The following is a 22,121-nucleotide window of genomic DNA, read 5'->3' as shown; positions in this document are numbered from 1 at the left end:
ATTCTTCATGGCCGAACCACCGGTTCGCCTTAAGAAGACCCATCGTTCCTGGTTCCAGGCCTTCCAGACTTACCCAGGTACCGGTCCCGACTGTCCCGGTCTGTTCCTACATAAACCTACGGGCCCTGGCTGTCTTGCGATGGGTCGACTTGACTACTGCGTCCCTTGCAGCGTTGTTGGGGTGTCTTCTTGTGACGCATCACTTTTTCCCCACGAGATGGCCCATACCGCCTCTTTAATGCCATATTGAAGCGAACCACCATCAGAGGCAAAAAAAGCAAATTAAAGATGGCGGATGACTTGGCCGACTCGATGCGTCTTTGGCGCTATGCTAGCGAGCTGCTGGGCAGCTCGTCTAGTACAGACGACCTTCACGACAGGCACGCCCCTCGCTCCACCAAGGGTTTCACGGGAGCACTGTCCCTTCACGATTACCGCAAGTCGCTGTCGCAGTCGCATGAGCGCGTCGGCGATCTTGTCGATCGCGGTGCAGGGAGAACGCTCAAGCGCAAGCCCCGGGCCCTGAATTTGAATTTGAACAAGTCCACCCCGGCGCTCTCCTCTCTTTCTTCCTATCCGGTGTCTGTGTCGTCTGCGACGTCCAGCCCTCCTCCGCTGTCGCCGTCGTATTCTCACAGTGTGGTCTCTCAGCGAAGTGAGCAGGACTCTGAGGTCTTTGATAGTATCCCTGGTATGTTTGTCCTCCTAAGCAAACTAACTAGCTCCGACTGACTCTAGACTAGCTCCACGGGTGACTCTTGTCTCGGACAACTCTGCGCGTCCCAGGCCAAATAACCGCAAGCGGGTGGTGAGTTGTCTGAAACAACATGTCTCAAAAGACAGTGCTGACTTTTGTCCCCCCAGAACACCTTCCGCGAGAAACGACAGAGTATCGCCCATGCCCCTGCTCGTCATTCTCCTCTGGCTCAGGAAGATCCCAAAATGCTGGCACATACCACCCAAGCCTCCGCGACGATCTCGCTCGGCGGGGCGTCGTTTGAGATCTTGAATCCGCGCAAGTCGCTGGATGTGGCACGCATCGTCTCATTCATTGAAGATGTTGATGGCTGCTCGATGTTCTCCGACAACAGACGAGACTCTCGGATCTCGTCCACCGCTTTCTCTCTCGAACAGGGTCTGGACCGCATCTCCCTCTCCCAGTTCACAGATGCTTCGCTGCCCTCGCATTACTCCTCGCAGTCTCTATATTCTTCTCTTCCGGGGCTCTACCCCATGCCCAGGTCGCCACTAACAGGGAATGACCGGATTCGTTCCCTGTCTGAATATTCCACCGACTTCCAACAGGCCGATTTGACATCGCCGCCTCTTGATGATGATAACCACGTACACTACTACGAACACGACCAAATCAACCACGACCTCCTCAGCGACTCAGCACATAACAGCAATACACACATGGCTTCCATCCCCGAACGTTACAATGAAATAAGAGAGCCATGTTCTTCTTCCTCCCAACCATCCTTGTACTCCGAAGGCAGCGACATCGGCGAACCCGGATCCCCAGTCTACGCCAACGGCGAATGGGCCCAGGTCAACGAGCGAGACCGCGGTATCTTCTTCGACCTACCGCAGCCAGCAATCTCTCCCGCCATTTCTCCATCCTCCACTGTACCCCCGACGCCCGCTCACTCGGACACGTACCGCCCTTTCCCGTCATCTAGCTACGCAAGCCTCTACGATCCGTACGACCCTGTCTTTCTAGACCCGCATATCCGCGAGGTGTTAGCTGCTGCCACAGCTGAGAACATGGGCCTCCGTGCCTCTGGCCCGGCGCGCGCGCTGGACGACCTGCAGCGCCGGTCTCGCGATCCCTGGTCTGGACAGTCGGGAAGTCGCAGAAGTAGTGAGCGAAAATCTTCGTTTTCGCAGCGGGTGGGCTTTCGGAAGTTTTTCAGCTGGCGTGGTGGTAACTAAACCTAGATCTCCTCTGTTTTTCTTCCCTTCTTCTTCTTCTTCTTCTCTTATGTGATATGATATCATATGGATTTTGGATATGCCTGATGGATGGAATGATGGACTTGGGATACGGGTTAGTTCTACAACTTCTTATTTTCTTCTTGTATACTACTTTTTTCCTCACTTCTATCTGAGTCAGAGACTCTTTTTTGTACTTTTTGTATCAATAATTCATGGAATACATGATCACTGAATCGGTTCTCTTCATTCATGATCTCCCAGGCTGGTCTTAGTGCTGGTAATTGAAGCATATATATAGTGGGAAGAGAGGGTCGCGGAGTGTAAGAATCAAATAAAAGTCAGATAAAAAAGTGACTTGAGGTTTTGAACCCCTGGTTTTCAAAAAGATAGCAGCAGCCCGCCCGTGTATAGGGCTGCAAGGGAGCAAGCTACCAATTGTGCAAGGTGGCAGGTCACTCCGCAGCATCACCGGTCAAGTTTGTATCTTGAACAGAAAAATACTTGGAACGGTACATATAGGAAAAAAAATGTCCCAAACGGGCAGGGCACTATGATCCGGGACAACCTCAACAACGCTGAACAGTTATCTCTCAATAAGTATATCTCGAAATACTTTATGATCCCATTAGTATCATACATATGTCGTAGGAAATACTCTGATATACATCTTTTATTGCATTTACTATGTTTTGGAGTGTGCCGTTCAAAGTGGATTCCGTTAACCTCCGGATGTTGTGGCCTGGCAGCCGAGGTGTCAAATACCCCACGACGACGGGCAGGTGGTTCCGGTCCCCCGATCGTCTTTATCTTGGCCTCGTCACTACGCGATCTCCGAGGTATTATACTCTGCTATCTAGTGAATGTCGGAATATCCCCGGATTTTGATGCTGGATAACCTGAACACACCAATGAGTCCACTCCGGCTATGACTCGCCGAACCAAATCTCGTCGAACGCATGAACTCGGAGCTTGCACGACATGCCGACGTCGACATGTCAAGTGCGATCAGAAACGGCCTTCATGTGAAACATGTCGTTCTATGGGGTTCACTTGCGACGGATTTCCTGATGAGGTGCGGTGGATGCCAGAAAAACCGCATCTTCCTTCGCAGGATACCCAAAATGGGAAGCGCAATCAGACGAGAAGAAATGGCTTAAGACGCCATTTATACAGCGGTAAATCATTCTAGCACCTGGTAGCGTTTTGTGTGGACACGTATTGACTCGCACGTCAGAACAATCAAGGATTTCGATGGGTACTGCCTTGAACAGGGGCCTTTTATCGGGATCCATTGATGCGTCTTTGGAAGAGATTGAAGCAAGATCAACATCATCATTTTCTCTACAGGATGGTATCAAGATTGGTCCATTTGCCGTCCTGAATTTGACTTCTGCTTCTAATGAACCACGGGGCTCATTTGCCAGCAATACCACGCAGAGAACAATCGAACAATCGCATCCCGAAGCCTCCACTGATAAACTACATTCAACGCATCCATCTTTTCCATCTGAAGATTTGCTGGGACTTCCAGATGACTCATTACAGTGGTCGGATATCTTTGGTCTCAATGATAACTTGTACGGGATTACGTCCAATTTCTCTTTCGACTCAATGAACTGCCCGAACTTTCCTCCTTCTTCCCGATGGCTTGTTTCCGAGAGCGAGATGTACAATGCATCTTTAGCGATGAATCTGGATCTAACGCATAACATGGTCCACGAGGAAGGACAGTCACATTGCACAAGCATCCTACAGGCTACTCTGGACAGTCCTGTAGCCTCAGTTGATATCCTCAAAGATGCTTCCTTTCTGCTCAAAGTTTTCCAAAAACACGTCGTGTCTCAACTTACTATCGTTCCTCTGGGCAAGAAAGCACCATGGAACATATTGAATCTGCCCGCGGCGATTATAACACTTGCAGATTTAACAGTCATGGAGTCGCAAGATGTTAGTCAAGCCCGACAGGCTAATCTCTTCAGTCTTATTTCATGCTCTGCTATGTATCTGTCTGTTACGCCGTCCGCTGGGTTTGGTGATTCAATCTCGGTAACCCACTGGCAGCAAGTTGCCAATCAAGCATATCTTGCGGCCCAGAATCACATGCGCATCTCATTGAGCAAGGAGACTGAAGGCCCAACCAAAGCCAAGTATAAGGACCAGCTGATGGCGATATGCGCGATGATAGAATCGGCGGTAAGCAATTCCCACGCTCTTTTGCACCCGACGCGACGAAAGTTAATCTATGAAGATCTTCCTCGGTCAACACCAAGCCGTGCGATGCTATATGATCGATGCTGAACGACTTCTGCGACTCCGCGGATTAGTTAAAAGCAAGACCTCACACAAAGCTCGCCTACTAATAAATGTCTACTCGTGGCTGCGCATCGTGGGCGAAAGCACGTATATTCTCCACGACTTCAGCCCCTCGAACTTGTTCATTGATTCTCTGAGTCACCAAATTCGGACCTGTGGACCACCCAGAAGACTTGATGGTCATTCATCAACGGCGGGGCATAATGTCCGTCTAGACGATTTTCTTGACTTAGAGCATTCGGATGACGACCTCAACATTGACGAGCCAAAGGACCAGAACAGGGATATTCCCGATATTCACCTCCGTGACTCGAGAAGATCCGCGCACACTCTTTCGAAACAAGCCTATGGCCTCTCAGAGACTTGGCTAAGCCTGGTCTCTCAAACTGTCCGGTTGGCCAACGTCTTAGAAAAAATGGAAGCCGCACAAGGCACCGAAATACAGATAGACTCCAAGATCTGGAATTTTTTGCAGAAACGGAGTAATCGCCTCGAAAATGTGATCCACTCGTACGGTATTCGAAACAATGATTTCGATCCCTCGGAAGTGCCGCCGGCGCCTTATTCCCACGTTCTGCGAGCTTTTAACGCTGCGCTGGTGATTCTCTTCTACAGGCGAGTTCGAAAAGTGCACCCAGGAATTTTACAAGGCCATGTTGATGCCATTATCACTGCTTTAACGTCCTTGCATGCTACACTACCAGAGGTAGAGCATACTGGTCCTGGGACACTATGGCCAATTTTCCTAGCTGGCTGCGAGGCAATGACAAATGAAAGACGGTGTGCTATCTTGGAGCTAGTGAAACGATCACAGGAAAGATGTGGTCTTGCCCCTGTCAAGATTGCGGAAGATACCATGGCTGCTTTATGGAAACGACAGGACGAGCATTTCGAGGCGAATCGTCGTGAGCCTTTCCCGACCTGGATGGATATTCTAAAGAAACAGAAAACCTGGCCCCTGCTTTGTTGACTTCAAATCCTCGATATCAAGATGTTTCCTCTTCTTTGCTGATAAGAATTGTTTAATAAAGTCAGTAGTCAGGTTTCAGAAATAGACAGAAAGTTTTGTCTTATTCGTATGAGGCAGGTCGCTCTCTACAAAAAGAGGGGACATAGACATAGAGTACAGACCCGCTATCGGGCAACTTCTTCCGTGAGGCATGCAAGTCGTTCCGGACAGCCCCTGGAATTGCCCGGGCGAACCAATAGCAAACGCTCTTGTCTTGCGTGGTGGCCCACTAGCCAATTATACCCCGCGACCAAACCTTATCATTTGGTTGGCCTGAGTTTATTTAAGTAGAATCGTATACTGTGTAGAAAATGTTAAACCACCTCAAATAACACCCTTGCATGTCACTAAGCCTGAGCAAAGGTCGGCAGTAAGGTGATACCAATTTCGGAGAGTACTGTACGAGTAAAAGTTGAAGGTTAACTTTCTGAATGATTGAAAGCACTGAATTGATAAGTCTGTCTATGATATACATTTTGATCTCTCGTAGGCCAACAAAATGCGCGAGTCTTGCATTTTGGTAGAACACGATCAGCCAAAGACTTTGCGTGTATCAACGTTTGAGGCTAGATAGTGTCGTAGTACTGGAATCTTGACATTCAAAAGCCGCACATCTCCAAGTTATTTTTAGAGACCCTCAACTCTGCCTTTAAAGACGACTTCTATATGTGGTTTTGCCTTGCGTCAACGACTTCACCAAATCCCGAACTTTCAAGGCCGCCCCATAGCTGTATACATAGCCAAGGCCGCCGAATCCATATGCGTGCACCACCTTTCCCTCTGCTTCAAGGCGATAGCCCCCTTTTCTCCCAGGTCGAAAAGCGACGATGTTTTTGATATTGTCGTTCTTCAAATCCACAGAATCAAAGCGTCCCGGAGAAAGTTTCTTCGTTCTTTCAAGGATATCAGGTCGCAAATTCTCGTCCACGTTGCGATCTAAGTTCCCTTCCTGACTCACTCCGCCCATGATCGCACCTCCCGTATACATTCGTGGAATAACATACGAGTATTGCGATCCTTGCAGCATCACGAGCTCATCGAAGTCGGTTTCCACGAACATTGTTTGTCCGCGAATAGCTACCACGTCGTTGTCGCCCGCAAGATGAAAAGCACCGAGTCCAGATGCATGAACAACGATGCTGCATCCCGTAATCTTTTCTGCTTCTTCGATGGATTTGAGTTCTTTGCGAATAAACCGTACTCCGCGAGTCTCTAACTCTTTCTTGATCCAAGGAAGGAATACCGCGGGGTTGAGTGTCATGGTTTGGAAAGTGAACCCTACTGTTGCACCTGCGGGAAGGTCACCTGTAGGGATTCGACAATAGTGTGGCACAAGATACTTGTACCAAATACTCGAATCATCCGCTCGATCATCGTAAAATTCGGTTGCTTTGACTACCTAGTTCGTTGTTTCCATAGTCAGTGAAATGAATGAGAGATAGTTGGGATTATTCGTACCTGGACCCCACTAGTAGGATCTCGGTGTGCAAGAGCCCAGTAATACCTGAAGGTTTCCGCCTGGAGGGAATGCCCTTTCGCATCTGGATGAGGAAATATTGCCGCCCCAGCCCTGTCAAGTAACAAGTCAGCTTCCGACTTATTATCCTGCAACTAGTCGCTGGAAGGGACAACATACCAAGGGCTCGCCCAGTCCTGGGTCTCATCTCCCGGTAAGTCGCGTGCGATAATAGTCACTGCATAACCAGCTTCGGTAAGAGTGAGAGCTGATAAAAGGCCGACTATACCCGAGCCAACTATAGCCACGTCCATTTTTAGACTATAAAGCGAGTCGTGCTTCTCACGTAGTTTGGCTTCATGACGGAGGAGAAACTAACCTTATAAGTATTTCTCGCGCATCGAATGAAATGTGATTTACTTGTGGGGCGGAAGTCCCTTCCCCTTCGACATGCCCATCCAGTAATGCGATCAGGTTGGACGGAGGAAACAGACGCAGTGGGGCCAGAAATAGTTTGTGATTGGAAGATTCGGAACTGTTTGCCTTCGATGCCCTTTCTTAGTTACTCTTAGGAGGCGTCTTCTATCTAGTCTATTTCAAATCAGTGATGAGCGTAGGTGACTAAATATACACTCTATATTTCAATGTTATAATAAAATCGGGTATCAATCTGAAGATATATACAATGAAGATTCAGAATGAATTCCCGATCATCCTTCCTCCACCAAATTCGCCAGCGCAGCACTAACCAGACTCTTCCGTCTCAGTCCATGCTCGCTGCGCTTAGACGGAACCGCACTCTGACTTTTCTCAACCCTGTTCGCTTGAGGCAGCAGAACCCCAGCAGAACTGCTCTTCCGCCGGGCATGGGAAGTCGTAGTCCCTTGTCCCGATGCAGAGACAGAAGAGTCGGGGCTGAATCTGCTGCGCGCTGAAGTGGCCGTTCGTCGACGTGTCGGGGACCGCGGGGGAAGGGAGCTGGGATGGTAACCTTCGTCTCCCCCGGGGCAGTTGTCGTCCTCCTCATCGGCTAGCACTGTTCGGCGAATGGCGTCCAGTTCGGCGGGACTACATTGTAGCCGGGCGATGCGCTGCCGCTGCATCCGCACGTTCAGTTGATCGGGTAGTCCGGCACCACCATTACTTGGTGACCGGTCTGCTGCTCTCCTGCCTTGATCCGGAGAGTCCAGGGGCATGGAGGTGGGGCTCGTGCTGGACGAAAGAGGCGACGACAGGTGGTCACTCATCCCGAGCCCTTCTTCGTCGTGGTCCGTATCTGGCGGCGTGAGGACGTACCCTGCGAATCTAGACCCCGGCGGTGCTGCAGAGACAGGGGAAGAGTCGTGGGAGTGTTGTGCAGGGAGAAGGCTATGTTCGTGCAGTTTCTGGGTCAAGGTCGAGATAGACAATCTCTTTGGCTCGTAAGGATATGGCACAGAGGTTGGGGCAGGCGGAGAACGGAAGTAGGAGTTGCGAGAGCGGGAGCCTGACCCGGTTCGAAACCGGTGGGACTGCGGCGATGGACATCGCGAGGAGAGCGGCGAGATCAGCGAGCTGTCGCCGTCTAGCATGATCCGGTCGTCGGCGTCCACTGTGAGTCGTGGCGGGCGCGACGACGGCGACGTAAAGGAGAAGTCCTCGAACATGATGGTGATCCGGGGCCCAGATCAGCGCCGGGCGGGCGGCTGGGGGCAAATGAGGTAGGAAGGAGGATTCTATTTGGTGTCTGTGCAGGATTCTGCACGGAGATCGAAAGGGCCAACTCCGCAACTGTCTGTTCCTGATTTCCTTCGTTCCGCCCGTTATTATTATAGACGGGGAATTCGCCTCCTGCGAAAAAACCAAACTTTGGGTTCCAGCGAATTGAGGGAGGCGAACCACGTGACCGGCCCAGTATAGCCCGATCTATACGGCCCGAACTAAGGTCAGAAGGATTATGATTACCATTTATTCCTACCATTATTCCTGATGGATGCTATGACGAATTACTCCTTCCTCCCACAGACACTCTCAAATACTCCGAGCGTATGTTCCCACACTGTCTTCCGGGTCCCATCGCTGCGATACCCGTTCAAGATCTTCTGGTTCCCAGTCACGGAGCCATCCCAGGAGAGCAGATACGCCCCCGAACCCTTGGTCCCGTCAGATCCACTCACAGCGTCATCAGCCTTGCGATCTCGCGAGGGATAAGTCGAGCTGGTAGCCGCATAGAGATATCTCTCGCCGCTCTGATCCAGAGGAACCATCCACGGGCTCGCCAGGAAGGCAAGAGCATTCGAGCCGAACCGGCCTAGCATTTTGTCCAGCAGGCCTGTGTTCACTCCACCGGGGTAGGCATGGATGAAGGAGGTGGCTGGGTGCGACGCCGCCAGCTCTTCCATGGCCAGGGAGTTCATGGTGGTGGCGTGGTTGGCGCAATTGCGAAGTGAGTAGTTGTTCTTCAGCGGCAGGTCATCCACCAGCAGTTTTCCCTCGTGGCCGGCACTTAGCACGGAGATCGTGCGGGAGAGTTGATTCGAGGTGCCCGCGTTGGTCAGCTGCGGCAACAGGTTGACCAAGAATCGCATGCGCGCATAGTAGTGAAGACTCAGCTTCTTGTCCACGCCTTCGTCGGTTTCTAGGAATGGATTAGCGAGGGAACTTCCCCTCCAGAAAGCAGACATACCGTCGCGGCCCTTGGTGGTCATAATGCCCGGGCTCATGAACAACAGGTTGATCTTGTCCTCCTTGGACTGGATGGTCTTGCAGGCTTCGTCCACGGCGTGCAGGCGCGACACGTCGCACTTGATGAAGCTGGCTTGGCTGTCCTTGTTCAGCCGGCGCAGTTCCTCGATGATCTGGGATGCTTGGCTCTCATTGCGTCCGATGAGATAGACGCGCGGAGAGAGGGTGTGTTTCACAAAGGCCCGGGCTGTGGTTTCGCCGATGCCACTGGTGCCGCCGACTAGAATCCGAGTTAGTATGTAGTGAAGGGATAATTAAAGGTTTACAGCAGGAGGACTATACCGAAGACGGCCACCAGGTTGGGCCCCAAGTCCTTGAGGGCTGAATTATGTTTGCGCACGATATCAAGAGCGACCATTTTGTTGTTTTTTGATCTTGGAGAATAATAATGAGAGCGGCGAGGTGGTTATATAGTGGCGGGTCAGTGCGGAGTTGCGGAGTTAACCTTCTCGTCTTCTTTTATCTTCCACCACGTCACCACCATGGCTGCCTCCCTGAAGAAACCCCTGAAACTGGCCCTGGTGCAGTTGGCATCGGGTAAGTCTTGAATCCTTACGCCTTCGCGTCTCTTCCCGACCAACTAACCAACGCAATCTACAGGCGTCGATAAGGCCGCCAACCTCACCCATGCCCGCAGCAAGGTTCTCGAGGCCGCCAAAGCAGGCGCAGGCCTGATCGTCCTGCCCGAGTGCTTCAACTCCCCCTACGGCACCGCACACTTCCCCAAATACGCCGAGACTCTGCTCCCCTCCCCGCCCACGAAGGAACAGTCCCCCTCCTTCCACGCCCTCTCCGCGATCGCCGCCGAGGCCAATGCCTACCTGGTCGGCGGCAGTATCCCAGAACTGGAACCCACCACCAAGAAATACTACAATACCTCGCTGGTCTTCTCGCCGTCGGGCGCCCTGATCGGCACCCACCGCAAGACGCACCTGTTCGACATTGATATCCCCGGCAAGATCGCCTTCAGGGAGAGCGATGTGCTCTCCCCGGGCAACCAGCTGACTGTCCTCGACCTTCCTGAATATGGCAAGGTCGGGCTGGCTATCTGCTACGACATCCGCTTCCCGGAGGCGGCCATGATCGCTGCGCGCAAGGGCGCTTTCTTGCTCCTCTACCCGGGCGCTTTCAATACCACTACCGGTCCGCTGCACTGGGAATTACTCGGTCGGGCACGCGCAGTCGATAACCAGACATATGTGGCCATGTGCAGTCCCGCGCGGGACGTGGACGCGGACTACCATGCCTATGGGCACAGTTTGGTCGCCGATCCGGGTGCCCATATCCTCAGCATGGCGGATGAGAAGGAGACCATCGTATATGCGGATTTGGATAACGAGACGATCAAGAATATTCGGTCGAGCATCCCGATCTATACACAGCGCCGGTTTGATCTGTATCCGGATGTGAGTGGGGAGAATTAGAACGATGACGAGCCTCTTGTACATAGAGTGAATAAATGAACCCAGATTTGGAGTTTCAACCACATCTCAAGGGTTTTGTCCCATTTAATTTCTCTTAAGCCAGCATGACCGTAGTTCGTTAATTAAAGTAGTTGACCAGGGCCCAGTCGATGCTTGCCTGCCTGAGGCACATTAGTATAGTCACGTGTATTCCACCAATCAGAGTCCGGTCCCACACTAAGCGAGCCACACTCTCAATTTCGAAAAATCGCACTTCCGCTTCGACCATCGACCACCTCTCGCCCACCCGTCGACAACCCCCATTTCAGTCAGTCACCTCATATCTGCCTCTTCTTTTTTGACTCCCTGCTAATTCCCAGCAGAGATGTCCAACGTCAAGTCCGGCAAGAAGACCCGCTCGGCCATCGCCGATGTGGTGTCGCGCGAGTACACCATCAACCTGCACAAGCGGGTACGTTGATCCCCTTTCCTGTTCCCTAACATCTGCGCCGTCGATGGACTCGTCGTGATCTGGAGGAACCAATGGACAGAGAACAACTTCTGGAGATTCCGGAGTTTGTGTGTGGGAAGGTTGTCCATGATTCCGCCATGGAGAACCTTGCCCAGATCAGAATTTGCTTGCAAGACTTGTGGTTGTATCCTACCGGGTTTTCCCGCACGGAGACTCTACTCGTCTTGTCATTTTGCATCTTCTCTTGCCGAATTGTCGACTGGTTGCAGAACCTACGTAACCACACATCCACGCACACACAAACCCGGAAACCCCAAAGAAGAAATTAGTTTGATGAAGTCCACCTCTACGGCCACGACACACAACCATCACGAGCAGAACAATCACCACTCAATGGCATTCGGACGGAAGACTAATTACGCCTTCTTTGCGGGAATATAGTGCCACGGCGTCAGCTTCAAGAAGCGCGCTCCCCGCGCCATCAAGGAGATCCGCGCCTTTGCCGAGCAGGCCATGGTAAGACAGACCACTCTCGTTCTTTCCCCGCCTACAGTCTTTTTCTAATTGTTCTGTGATTGTGTAGGGCACCAAGGACGTCCGCCTCGACCCCCAGCTGAACAAGAAGGTCTGGGAGGCCGGCATCAAGGGCGTTCCCTTCCGTCTGCGCGTGCGCATCTCGCGCAAGCGTAACGACGAGGAGGGCGCCGTGGAGCGTCTGTACTCGCACGTCCAGGCTGTCAACGTCAAGAACCCCAAGGGTCTGCACACTGCCACCGTTGACGATGCGTAAATCTCTTCCATGTCATAAGCATCGCATCTATGATTACGTTGGGGTTTTGTTGTCTGGTCGGGGACTTCTTTCAAAATAAAAATACCTTATTTTCGCTCTATTCCTATCTCTTTCTTGGGATTGTTTACTGTAGGGTGCTTGGATGGTTGGAGTTCCAGAACTACGGCTGCTTGCCGGCACTTAGGACTGCAGCTATTTAGATGTGCAAAAGACCTGCGTAGCTTTGTTGGCTGCCTCGCTGCCCATGTACTTCGCAGCGGCCGATTCTTAGGTTTACAAAGGAAAGTAAAATTCGTTGAACGGAACTGCCATTCCCTGGATAAAGTACAACGGTGCTATCACTTGGCTGAGCCCAGGGCGACGAGCCCGGACCCAGCCAAGTGAATGCAGACAGGAAATGGGAATGACAGAAAGCAACGACAAAAGAAAAACATCTTCGAGGGGATCCTCGAGCCCAAGCAGACCCCAGGACCGAAATCCGGGTCCGCTGGTCTCGAGGGCCCTCGAAGTACAGGAAAACGCAATGCCAGTATGCTCGTACAAATACATGCCCCCCTGACTCCAAAAAATGACTTCCAACAATAAATGTAACGTGAGACGCCCGTGGGGGCACCAGGGGCGTCTCGCTGATGAATTTTGATGGTGTGACAAAAAGAAATAGACCGACAAATTGTATCGGAGATCATGAAGCCGAAGCCCCGTGAAGATATGATGGTGATAGTAAATGTGATTAGTTTTTGATCTCTTCGATCTTGGAGAAGAGCTCAGTGACGTTTTCAGCCTTCGTCCGGATGGCCCAGTGCTCAGGCTGCTTGTTATGATGCGGCACCATCAACTGCACGCTGTTGCCGGCCTTGGAATAGGCGTAGTCACGCTTCAGGTGAGTGTTGAGGATAATGTTGCCGCCTGGGTCGGCACGGATGACAACACGAGCAGCATGGGTCTCTCGGTGGACGAGAAGACGGCAAATTCCGGTGCCCTGGGATTTCCAGCTACCATCTCGCTTGAAAGCACGAGCGCGGCATTCGTAAACAGCATCTTCTTCTTCCTCGCCAGACTTGGCATTTGTGAGATTGAAGATAGCACCGGGCTCGCCTTCTTCCTCGTCGCCGGTGACGTCCGCGGACGTGGCAATCTCGGTCGAAGGAACTGATTCAGCAGCGAACTTGATCGGGGTGTTTGGCTTCCAGGTTTGATCGGCAGTCTGGGAAGCGCCGAAAATGGGAGTGCTGGTACCCGAAGTGTTGACACCGGTAAACAGGGAGCTGGTGGCATTGTTGGTGGTGGCATTTCCGCCCATCAAACCGCCAAATGGATTAGGCGAGCTCGTCGCAGAACGACCAGGAGTCTGAACTCGATCGAAAAGACTGCGACCCGCGGCAGCACTAGGGGCCGGCAGAGGGGCGTCCAGGCTTGACTTGCTGGTGGCAGCATCGGAGGAATTTATGGTCCGCTTTGATGGGCGATCATCGTCCGCTTCTCTGTCTTCTGCAGAGGGCCGCCGCTTGGGGGTCTTGCGTATGGCTTCGTGGATGTCATCGCCTGAGGAAGAGTCCCCGTCATCCTTGTCAGAGGTCTGTGGGGTTGCAGAAAGGCTGCCGAAGATGTTCTGCGAGTTGGGAAGCGGCTGGTTTGCAGATGCGAAAATCGAAGTAGCCGGGCTCGCTGCGCGGGAGCTAGCGTTGCTGATCACGCTAGCTTCATTGGAGCTACCAATCTTGCTTGCCTCATCACGCTTGCCAAACAATGGCGTGGCGGTGGGACTCGGAGCACTAGACTCCTTGGCAGCTTCGGTTGAAGCCGCCGGTTCGTCAACGTCGTCGACAAACATGAATCCCTTGCCGGGAACAAACTTCGTCTTCTTCTTGGATGCCGCTTCAATCTTTGCGCGCTTCTCGCGCTGTCTCTCGGCGTCCTTGCGTTCCCACTCCTCTTCATCATCTTCGTCGGAATCAAAATCTTCAGCCTTGCGCTTAGCCTTTTCTTCGGCAGCGGCTTTGTCTGCCTGTTTCTTGAACTGCGCCATGAAATCCGTGCCAGAAGCACCATTTCCGAATTTCGGGATTGCAAGCGCTGGAGCAGACGTTGTAGCATCAGAAGGTGGCGATGGAGCGGCATTGGCAGCAGATGCAGAGGTGCTCGCACCCGATGTAGCCTTGGCAAACATTTTGTTTCCAAACTTCGGAGCCGCTGCAGGGGTGGCAGTGGTCGGAGTACTCGCCGACTGTGTAGGCGCCGGAGCGGGTTGTTTGCTCGAGTCTGTCTTCGGGGCGGAGAAGGAGTTTGCGAAAACGCTGGCAGTAGAGGAATCATCCTGGGCACTAGCGACAGGGCCATTTGTCGTCGTAGTTTCTGCTCCGGAATGGTTGGGGAAGACAGGAACACCCAAAGTCTCACGGACTTGCAAGTAGTACATGATGAGTGAATCAAAATCATCCGTGGCACTGCGTTTGCTGACTCCCTGTTTCAACGACTCATTCAGGGTACGCAGTTGCAAGAGCAACTCGGCATCTTCTGCCTGTTCTTCGCTCATGCTGGAAGGCAACTGAGGCTTTGACAGCTGGAAAGGTTGAGCGGCTGGAGCGGCTGGAACGGCAGGCGCCGATGTTTCTTTGGCTGCAGGGACTGCAGCGGCCACAGGTTTACCACCAAAGAGATTGCCAAACGGCTGCTGGTTCTGAGGTGCTGCCTGTGCGGTAGCGGGTTTCGGCGCAAACAAGTTTGTCGGAGCCGGTTGAGCCGACGGCTGCGTGGCCTGAGGTGCCGAGATGCCCCCTCCCATGACGTTGGCGAAGGCAGGGGTCTGTCCTGTAGCTGGCTTGGGTGCGAAGATGTTGCTAGGGGCAGGCTGAGCGGAGGGCTCTGGAGCCTTGGATGCGGCGGGAGCGCCACCGAACAGGTTCCCGAAAGGCTTGCTCTCTGCGGGCTTAGCAGCAGTCTGCTCAGCGGCTGGCTTCGGGGCAAAAATATTGGCAGGAGCAGGTTGAGTGGAAGGCTCTGGGGCCTTGGATGCGGGAGCACTAGCGAACATGTTGCTAGGGGCAGGCTGAGTGGAGGACTCTTGAGCCTTGGATGCTGCGGGAGCGCCACCGAACAGGTTCCCAAAAGGCTTGCTCTCTGCGGGCTTAGCAGGAGCCTGCTCAGCGGCTGTCTTCGGTGCAAAAATGTTGGCAGGGGCAGGTTGAGCGGGCTGCTGGGACTCAGAGGTCTTTGCGGTCGTGGGAGCAGAACCGAAAACAGAAGAACCAAATGGCTTGGCCTGCACAGGCGGGGATGGAGCTTGTTCAGTCGCGGTCTTCGGCGCGAAGACATTGTTGGCCGCAGGCTGAGACGGCTCTGAGACCTTGGGCGCGGCAGGAGCGGCACCGAAGAGGTTCTTGAATGGCTGTGTCTCGGCAGGCTTTGAGGTCGTCGAAGCAACATTGAGGTTCGTGAAAGGGTTGGCAGCAGGAGTGGATGGCGCAGAAGGTGTCAAGCTGGGAGTACCCGCGCCACCAAAGAGGTTTCGATTCTGGAAACCGGGCGTAGAAGCTGGAGCACTGGCTTTAGGCTTGGCATCCGGTGAGGTTTGCATGGAGTCAACAGCAGTGGTTGTGGTAGCAGGTTTGCCAAACATGTTGGGGGGCGCCGGAGCGCTCGTGGTCTGCGGCGCTCCAAACATGCCAGAGGGCTGAGCCGCGGGTTGAGTGACAGGTGAGGCATTGAAGGCGCTGTTCCCACCGAAGCTGAACATCCCAGTAGGCTGGGCTGGCTCGGCTGGCTGGCTGCTGGACGTGCCGTTGACAAAAGGGTTGTTCGCAGCAAAGGAGTTGGTCTGCTGACCGAAGGAAGGGGCGCTGAACCCAAATCCGCCTTGAGAGGCGCCTCCAAACGAGAATGGTGCCGAGCCATCTTGCTGGGGCTGACCGAGAGACGAGTTGGCGTTGGCGCCGGGAAAGCTCTGGCTCTGGCCAAAAGCAAAGCCAGTCGGCTGCAAAGATGGGGTAGAGGAGAAAGGATTGCCACCAAAAGACGGCGCAGGAGCAGAAGAAAAGGCATTGCCGAAAGACTGGCTGCCAGGTGCAGTGGATGGAGTCATCGCACGCTTTCTGCCGCGGACATCTTTGATTCTGGAATGCGCGGGGGGTGCCCCGAAAAGGTCAGCATCCGACAACTTGCGTTTCTTGTTCATTTTGGTGGGGGAGGGATCAGGTTCTCTGACGGTGGGGGAGGCGACCGGCTCTTCCTTGGTGGGTGAGAGGGAGCGCTGTCGCTTTATCTCCTTCTTGATGGGGGAAATGAGAGCTCGACGAAGATATTTGGACATGAAGGTTCGTAGACAGGAACAGAGAAAAGAGGAAAGGTGGATTGGAAACCAAGAGGAAGCAGTGAACAATGGGAGAGAAGGACGGAAGTAGAGAGGCAGGCACGTCAACAAGACACGTCCCAAAGAGGAAGGTTAGGGTAAGGGTAAAGATCACCCCAGTCATCTCTCTAATCCTCGACGGCCCAACAAACAACGCCTCCCACCCCATAGTAGAGACCATGCGAAGGGCAAGAAAAGGGCATGAAGAAAAGAAACACTTGACTTACTTGCGGTTGGCCATCTGGGCCGCCGTGGCCCGCTGGGGCTTCTCATCTGGAGTGCCCGACATATGAAACTGATTTTCGTCTTCTTTGCTCCCCTGAGGGCCTTGCGCTGTTCGTTTGGACATCTACCGTCTCTTTCTCGGGATTCTTCCGGCCAAGGCCTAACAAGGTCAAGGTCGATGGACGGCGAGCAGCTTGGACACCCCTCTCAATTATCGGCGGCGACTCCGGAATAGTCCCGCGAGGATCATGCACCGGGGTTTCGTGAGTTTGAATATATATCGAAGACCGTCGTTGGCGTCGAGTTCCCTTGATGCTCGAAATAGGTTCGCTGACGATGCTCCCGCAGGGCGATGATGCTCCGAGGTGCTGCTTGAGGGGAGACCTCCCTGAGGTCGCGCGCGAAGTCGCCGAGTGGATGGCTATCTAGCGGTATATATCACGTCGCTTGTCGAGAGATCAGAAGCCAATCTGTCCCTGAGGATGTCGCCCTGATGCGCTGGGATGATGGCGGAGCGGTGACACGTTCGCGACCCGGCGCGAGGCACGAGCTGACTCCGGGGGTTGAGGGAGCTCACGACGGTAGACAGCGTCGAGTCCGGAAGCAGAGCAGACGAAGTGGAAGACTCGGTCGTGCTGCAGGTCCTGGATTCGATGACTCTCTGCCCTGGGGTTGACGCGGAATGGGATTCTCCCTCGATGTGTTTTTTTCTTTTTCTTTTCGTGAGGCAAGAATCACGGGGGAGATGGTCACGTGAACGGGGGCTTGGCATTGGGGCTCTACGCTGACTGATGCGATACGCTACTATTGACGGAGTTGGCCATCTCCAGCTCATTGTGGCATTCTCGGACAGTGTGATGTCTAGCAACGGTTTCGCTGGTCTTGAAGCACTTGTGGATGACGTAGTTAGCTCGGTCCATCGGCGGAAGTAGACTCCGCCCTTTTCGTCAGCAGAGACGAAAGGGGATGCGCACAGGACATATTTGTGGCTGCAGCTTAGACTGCATACTGTATGCGCTCGTGGCAATTCTAGTCGGGTGTGGAATCGCGGCCGCATGGGGGACGCAGTGCCTGAATGCCACATCAGTCTACGGCTACTTACCTGATTTCAATTGCTTCTATCTCGAGGGTTTCCAAAGGGCCTGGAAATCGGCTAGTGATTCGAAGACTGGAGCTCTCGAAATCACTGTGATTTGGATGCTACATCGTAAGCGGGTTGAAGTATGTACTGGGCATTCCGAATGAAGAACGGAGTTTTCTTTGAATAATAACAATAATAATGCGCGATTAATTATTTATCACCCCTAAGAAGACTAGCATTGCAAGTGCCGGCTATTATTGCTGCGTGAAATGCTGGATCAAGTGGTGGTGGGTAGATATATATTTCTCTCAGGGCCATCCTCTCTCTAACCCTAAGTCCTTGTGGGGTGATGACCTCCGCCCACGCCAGATTGATTCATGGATAGACGAGATGAAAGATAAGCTGAGTCATACCGAACGATCTAAAAAAGGATCACAGATCAGAGCCCAGATCAAAGGATGGCGTAGTAACGCGGGGTGATCGCCTTATAGAGCGGCCGTTTCAGAGGTCGGTTCTAGACAGGGTTCCTGGCCGGTCTCTGCAACAGTAGTAGACAACCCGCATTAATAGTTATCCGGGATGCAAGGCACACGAGAAAGAAACCTCCGAGAAGGAAGACTGTAGGCCGTGCGTCCACACGGACTAAATCCCATCCTTGAATTTTATTTCCTGTAGCGCCGATGAAGCATTCGGCAGTTGTCTAGCTAGGTCCTGCTCGACCCCCAACTTTGTATTCGCAATCCGTAGGACCAGTTCCACTCCCAATTCTCCAGGCGGTGCTGACTCCTGTCTCTGGTATAGTAGTTGCTGGCCAAAATCTGTGACACGAAGTCGAACTGCCCCTGAGTTACATTTCCTCCGTGCAGTTGCAATGAACCCGGCACTAGTCCGCATCCTTGCCTGATTCGATATGATCCGTCAGGCTAAATCTTAGCAGCCCAGCACGATCACACCTGCTATTGGTGGAGGCACGGAATTAGACAAGGGAGACGATCCGCCCCATGGGGCAAGATCGGCACTTTCTTTACGGACGCGCGATCATGAGGGCTATCCCGCCTGGCGTCACAAGCCAGAGGATTCTGATCTCCAGATACCACCCTCGACGGTCATTTATCTCCGTCTGGAGTCACTTGCAACTTCCTGAGTGGCTGTCAGCGTGGCATTCAACGCGGTGGGGTGTTTTGGCGCCTCTGGGATGGCCTGGAATGGGTGTGGAGAGCAATAAACATGTCCCCTTTGGGGGATCATCATGCGCGTTTGTGCATAGTATTTCTTTTTTCTTTTTGGGTTCTAGAGTCCAAACAAAGATCCTTATAAGAAGCCTGCCCTAGTCTTCTGTCAATCGCCGTTGCCTCTTCCTCCCCACTGATCTGTTGACCCCCTATCAGTGCCCGTCAACATGCGCGTTACTACCGTGGCCCTCTCTCTCTCTTTGTTGGCCTCTGCCAATGCGCAGATCTTCCAAATCCCCGAGGTGGAACGCATCACCACTCAGGTGGTGCGCCATTTCTCAAACTATATCAAATATAATGGTCCAACCAAGGCGGCTCTCGCGGCAATGAAGCCAGCAAAGCAGCAGACGCAAGTGAGCCAGTCGACCGCGGCGGACGCGTCCTACTGGTTGGCGGATATTAAGCACCAGGGTCTCGCGGCCTTTAACTCGGATCCGTCCAACTACACTGTGTTCCGCAATGTCATGGACTACGGCGCAAAGGGTGAGTGCTTATTGTTCTTTTCTCTTTTTCCTCTTTTTTTCTTGATAGGGACAAATCTGACCGTTGAAAACAGGTGACGGTGTCACCGATGACACGGCTGCCATCAACTCTGCCATCAGCTCCGGTGGTCGCTTTGGTCCAAACAGCGAACAGACCTCGACTACCACGCCGGCGATTGTTTACTTCCCGGAGGGAACCTATCTGGTCTCCACGTCAATCATTGACTACTATTACACCCAGCTGATTGGAAACCCAAATTCTATCCCCACCCTTAAGGCCTCATCGAGCTTCACAGGCCTGGGTGTGATCGATGGTGACCAATACCAGTCTTCTGGCAACCAAGGCTGGACCTCGACGAACGTTTTCTTCCGACAGATCCGGAACTTGAAGATTGACCTGACCGACATTCCGGGCTCGTCGGCTGCAACAGGTATTCACTGGCCTGTCGGACAGGCCACGAGTATCCAGAATGTGGAGATCGCCATGAGTGCTGCGTCGGGAACCCAGCATCAGGGCATTTTCATCGAGAACGGTGAGAGACACCAGTAAAATCAGGCTTCAGAAAATACTGACTCCTACCTAGGCTCTGGCGGTTTCTTGACCGACATCACGACCACCGGAGGTCTCTACGCGATGAACGTTGGTAACCAGCAGTTCACCATGCGCAATCTTCAAATTTCCGACGCAGTGGTGGCCATTTCTCAGATCTGGGATTGGGGCTGGACCTACCAGGGTCTCACTCTGTCCAACTGCACCACCGGTATCTCGATCGCCAACGGCGGTGTTGGCGCTCAGGAAGTTGGTTCCGTCAACATCCTCGACAGCACCGTCCAGGACTGCCAGGCCTTTGTGAGTACCGTTTGGGAAAACTCTACCTCTAGCAACGGCAGTCTGATCCTGGAGAACATTGCCCTTGACAACACCCCAGTTGCGGTCAACGGATCGAGCGGCACCGTACTGGAGGGTGGTTCTACCACCATCAGCGCCTGGGGCCAAGGCCACAAGTATACCCCCAATGGACCCACCAACTTCGAGGGCGCGTTCACTGCGCCAACCCGCCCGAGCGCCCTGCTCGCTAGCGGAGGATCCGCTTACTATACCAAGTCGAAGCCCCAGTACGCTTCATCTCCTACATCTTCCATCAGCAGCATCCGCGACGCCGGTGCTAAAGGCGATGGCACGACGGACGATACAGCGGCCATTCAAAAAGCTCTGACTTCTGCTGCATCCTCCGGTCAGATTGTCTTCTTTGATCAGGGTGTTTACAAGGTCACCAGCACGATCACGATCCCCCCGGGCTCTGTTATTGTTGGAGAGTCCTATTCTGTGATCATGGCCAGTGGCAGTACATGGTCCAGCATCACCAAACCCGTGCCCGTGGTCCAGGTTGGCACGTCCGGACAATCCGGACATGTCGAGTGGTCTGACATGATTGTGAGCACGCAGGGGTCTGCTCCTGGAGCCGTGTTGATCGAGTGGAATCTGGACGCGGACTCCGGGTCCGGCATGTGGGATGTCCATACTCGCATTGGAGGCTTCCAGGGCTCGAATTTGCAGGTTGCGCAGTGCCCAACTTCGGCACAGCCGACCGTGGACTGTGAGGCGGCGTACATGTCCATGCACATCACCAGCTCTGCCAGCGGTGTCTACATGGAGAACGTGTGGCTGTGGACCGCCGACCACGACCTGGACAGTGCGGACAACACCCAGATCTCTGTCTTCACTGGCCGTGGCCTGCTGATTGAAGGCAAGAACGTCTGGATGTGAGTATTCCAAACCTTTTTGTGCCTAAATGATTCGCTGACCTTGAGTTCTATAGGTACGGCACGGCAGTTGAGCACCACTCGCTATATCAGTACCAGCTTTCAGGCGCAAGCGCCATCGTGGGAGGTTTCCTTCAGACCGAAACACCGTATGTGACCTGGCTATGATCATGTATACCCAACTAACACAATCCTAGATACTATCAACCCAACCCCGACGCGGCCAACAGCCCGTACCCTACCAACTCGGCCATCAACGATCCAGACTACAGCACCAGCTGTCCTAGCACTGGAAATTGCGATGCTTTGGGCCTGCGCGTCCTCAACAGCGACAACATCATTATTTACGGCGCTGGTCTGTACAGCTTCTTCGACAACTACAGCACGGATTGCTCTGCGTTCCCCACTCCCGAGGATTGCCAGAGCGATATCTTCAGCATCGAGGGCACAACCAGCGCCCTCACGGTGTACTCTCTCAGCACCGTTGGCACAACCAACATGATTGTCAAGTCTGGCACCTCGCTGGCGACAGTCAGTGACAATCTGGATACTTTTGCCGCGACGATCGCTATGTTTACTGCGTAAAGAGAGCAGCAGTGCGGCCCTTCATTCGTTTTGTACATATTTGAAGGGCTTTTCCCCCCCTATGGGATGATATACACAAGAATGGATTTCTGTTCAGTTTTTACTACTGTATATACCAGAAGTAAAGCGGAATTGTAGACGAGGCGGATATGAATCCGGGGGATGTGGAGATGTGGGGGTTATTATTGGGGTTAAACTCGATCAATGATCCCACGGAGCGAGAGACTCCCACGGAGTATCGATGACCGTGCCGAGGGCTTGCCGAGGAGGACTTTGGTTATAACGAGTGGTATCTCCTTTTT

The 22,121-nt window shown here is 53.1% G+C and overlaps 8 protein-coding genes across 8 annotated transcripts; 4 read left to right on the top strand and 4 right to left on the bottom strand.

Annotated features, from left to right (window-relative positions):
* Nucleotides 1-288: 288 nt before the first annotated feature.
* Nucleotides 289-1,935, top strand: N7474_006396 (oxidoreductase, short-chain dehydrogenase/reductase family; the record flags this gene model as incomplete). Its single annotated transcript, XM_057197806.1, has 3 exons — nucleotides 289-691; nucleotides 744-808; nucleotides 865-1,935. 3 exons carry the CDS (start codon nucleotides 289-291, stop codon nucleotides 1,933-1,935), a joined length of 1,539 nt encoding a protein of 512 aa, XP_057051246.1.
* A 1,254-nt stretch (nucleotides 1,936-3,189) lies between these two features.
* N7474_006395 (uncharacterized protein) lies at nucleotides 3,190-5,221 on the top strand (the record flags this gene model as incomplete). Its single annotated transcript, XM_057197805.1, has 2 exons — nucleotides 3,190-4,131; nucleotides 4,187-5,221. The coding sequence occupies 2 exons, from the start codon at nucleotides 3,190-3,192 to the stop codon at nucleotides 5,219-5,221; spliced, it is 1,977 nt and encodes a 658-aa protein (XP_057051245.1).
* Nucleotides 5,222-5,909: 688 nt separating this feature from the next.
* N7474_006394 (FAD-dependent oxidoreductase) lies at nucleotides 5,910-7,030 on the bottom strand (the record flags this gene model as incomplete). The annotated part of the gene is made up of 3 exons (XM_057197804.1): nucleotides 5,910-6,659; nucleotides 6,719-6,830; nucleotides 6,897-7,030. The coding sequence occupies 3 exons, from the start codon at nucleotides 7,028-7,030 to the stop codon at nucleotides 5,910-5,912; spliced, it is 996 nt and encodes a 331-aa protein (XP_057051244.1).
* Nucleotides 7,031-7,426: 396 nt separating this feature from the next.
* Nucleotides 7,427-8,362, bottom strand: N7474_006393 (uncharacterized protein; the record flags this gene model as incomplete). The annotated part of the gene is made up of 1 exon (XM_057197803.1): nucleotides 7,427-8,362. The coding sequence occupies one exon, from the start codon at nucleotides 8,360-8,362 to the stop codon at nucleotides 7,427-7,429; it is 936 nt and encodes a 311-aa protein (XP_057051243.1).
* Nucleotides 8,363-8,701: 339 nt separating this feature from the next.
* N7474_006392 (uncharacterized protein) lies at nucleotides 8,702-9,798 on the bottom strand (the record flags this gene model as incomplete). Its single annotated transcript, XM_057197802.1, has 3 exons — nucleotides 8,702-9,333; nucleotides 9,382-9,660; nucleotides 9,723-9,798. 3 exons carry the CDS (start codon nucleotides 9,796-9,798, stop codon nucleotides 8,702-8,704), a joined length of 987 nt encoding a protein of 328 aa, XP_057051242.1.
* Nucleotides 9,799-9,922: 124 nt separating this feature from the next.
* Nucleotides 9,923-12,105, top strand: N7474_006391 (uncharacterized protein; the record flags this gene model as incomplete). The annotated part of the gene is made up of 6 exons (XM_057197801.1): nucleotides 9,923-9,977; nucleotides 10,041-10,846; nucleotides 11,045-11,171; nucleotides 11,227-11,315; nucleotides 11,757-11,831; nucleotides 11,899-12,105. The coding sequence occupies 6 exons, from the start codon at nucleotides 9,923-9,925 to the stop codon at nucleotides 12,103-12,105; spliced, it is 1,359 nt and encodes a 452-aa protein (XP_057051241.1).
* A 730-nt stretch (nucleotides 12,106-12,835) lies between these two features.
* Nucleotides 12,836-16,276, bottom strand: N7474_006390 (uncharacterized protein; the record flags this gene model as incomplete). Its single annotated transcript, XM_057197800.1, has 1 exon — nucleotides 12,836-16,276. One exon carries the CDS (start codon nucleotides 16,274-16,276, stop codon nucleotides 12,836-12,838), a length of 3,441 nt encoding a protein of 1,146 aa, XP_057051240.1.
* A 2,879-nt stretch (nucleotides 16,277-19,155) lies between these two features.
* On the top strand, nucleotides 19,156-21,819 carry N7474_006389 (glycoside hydrolase family 55 protein; the record flags this gene model as incomplete). Its single annotated transcript, XM_057197799.1, has 5 exons — nucleotides 19,156-19,471; nucleotides 19,545-20,003; nucleotides 20,055-21,234; nucleotides 21,291-21,383; nucleotides 21,432-21,819. The coding sequence occupies 5 exons, from the start codon at nucleotides 19,156-19,158 to the stop codon at nucleotides 21,817-21,819; spliced, it is 2,436 nt and encodes an 811-aa protein (XP_057051239.1).
* Nucleotides 21,820-22,121: the final 302 nt, after the last annotated feature.

The sequence above is a fragment of the Penicillium riverlandense genome, assembly GCF_028828495.1.
Source record: "Penicillium riverlandense strain IBT 135883 chromosome Unknown utg000006l_segment0_segment0, whole genome shotgun sequence".
Lineage (NCBI taxonomy): Eukaryota > Fungi > Ascomycota > Eurotiomycetes > Eurotiales > Aspergillaceae > Penicillium > Penicillium riverlandense.
The sequence above is the reverse complement of the archived record's forward strand: the minus strand, read 5'-3'. Positions and strand labels throughout refer to the sequence as shown.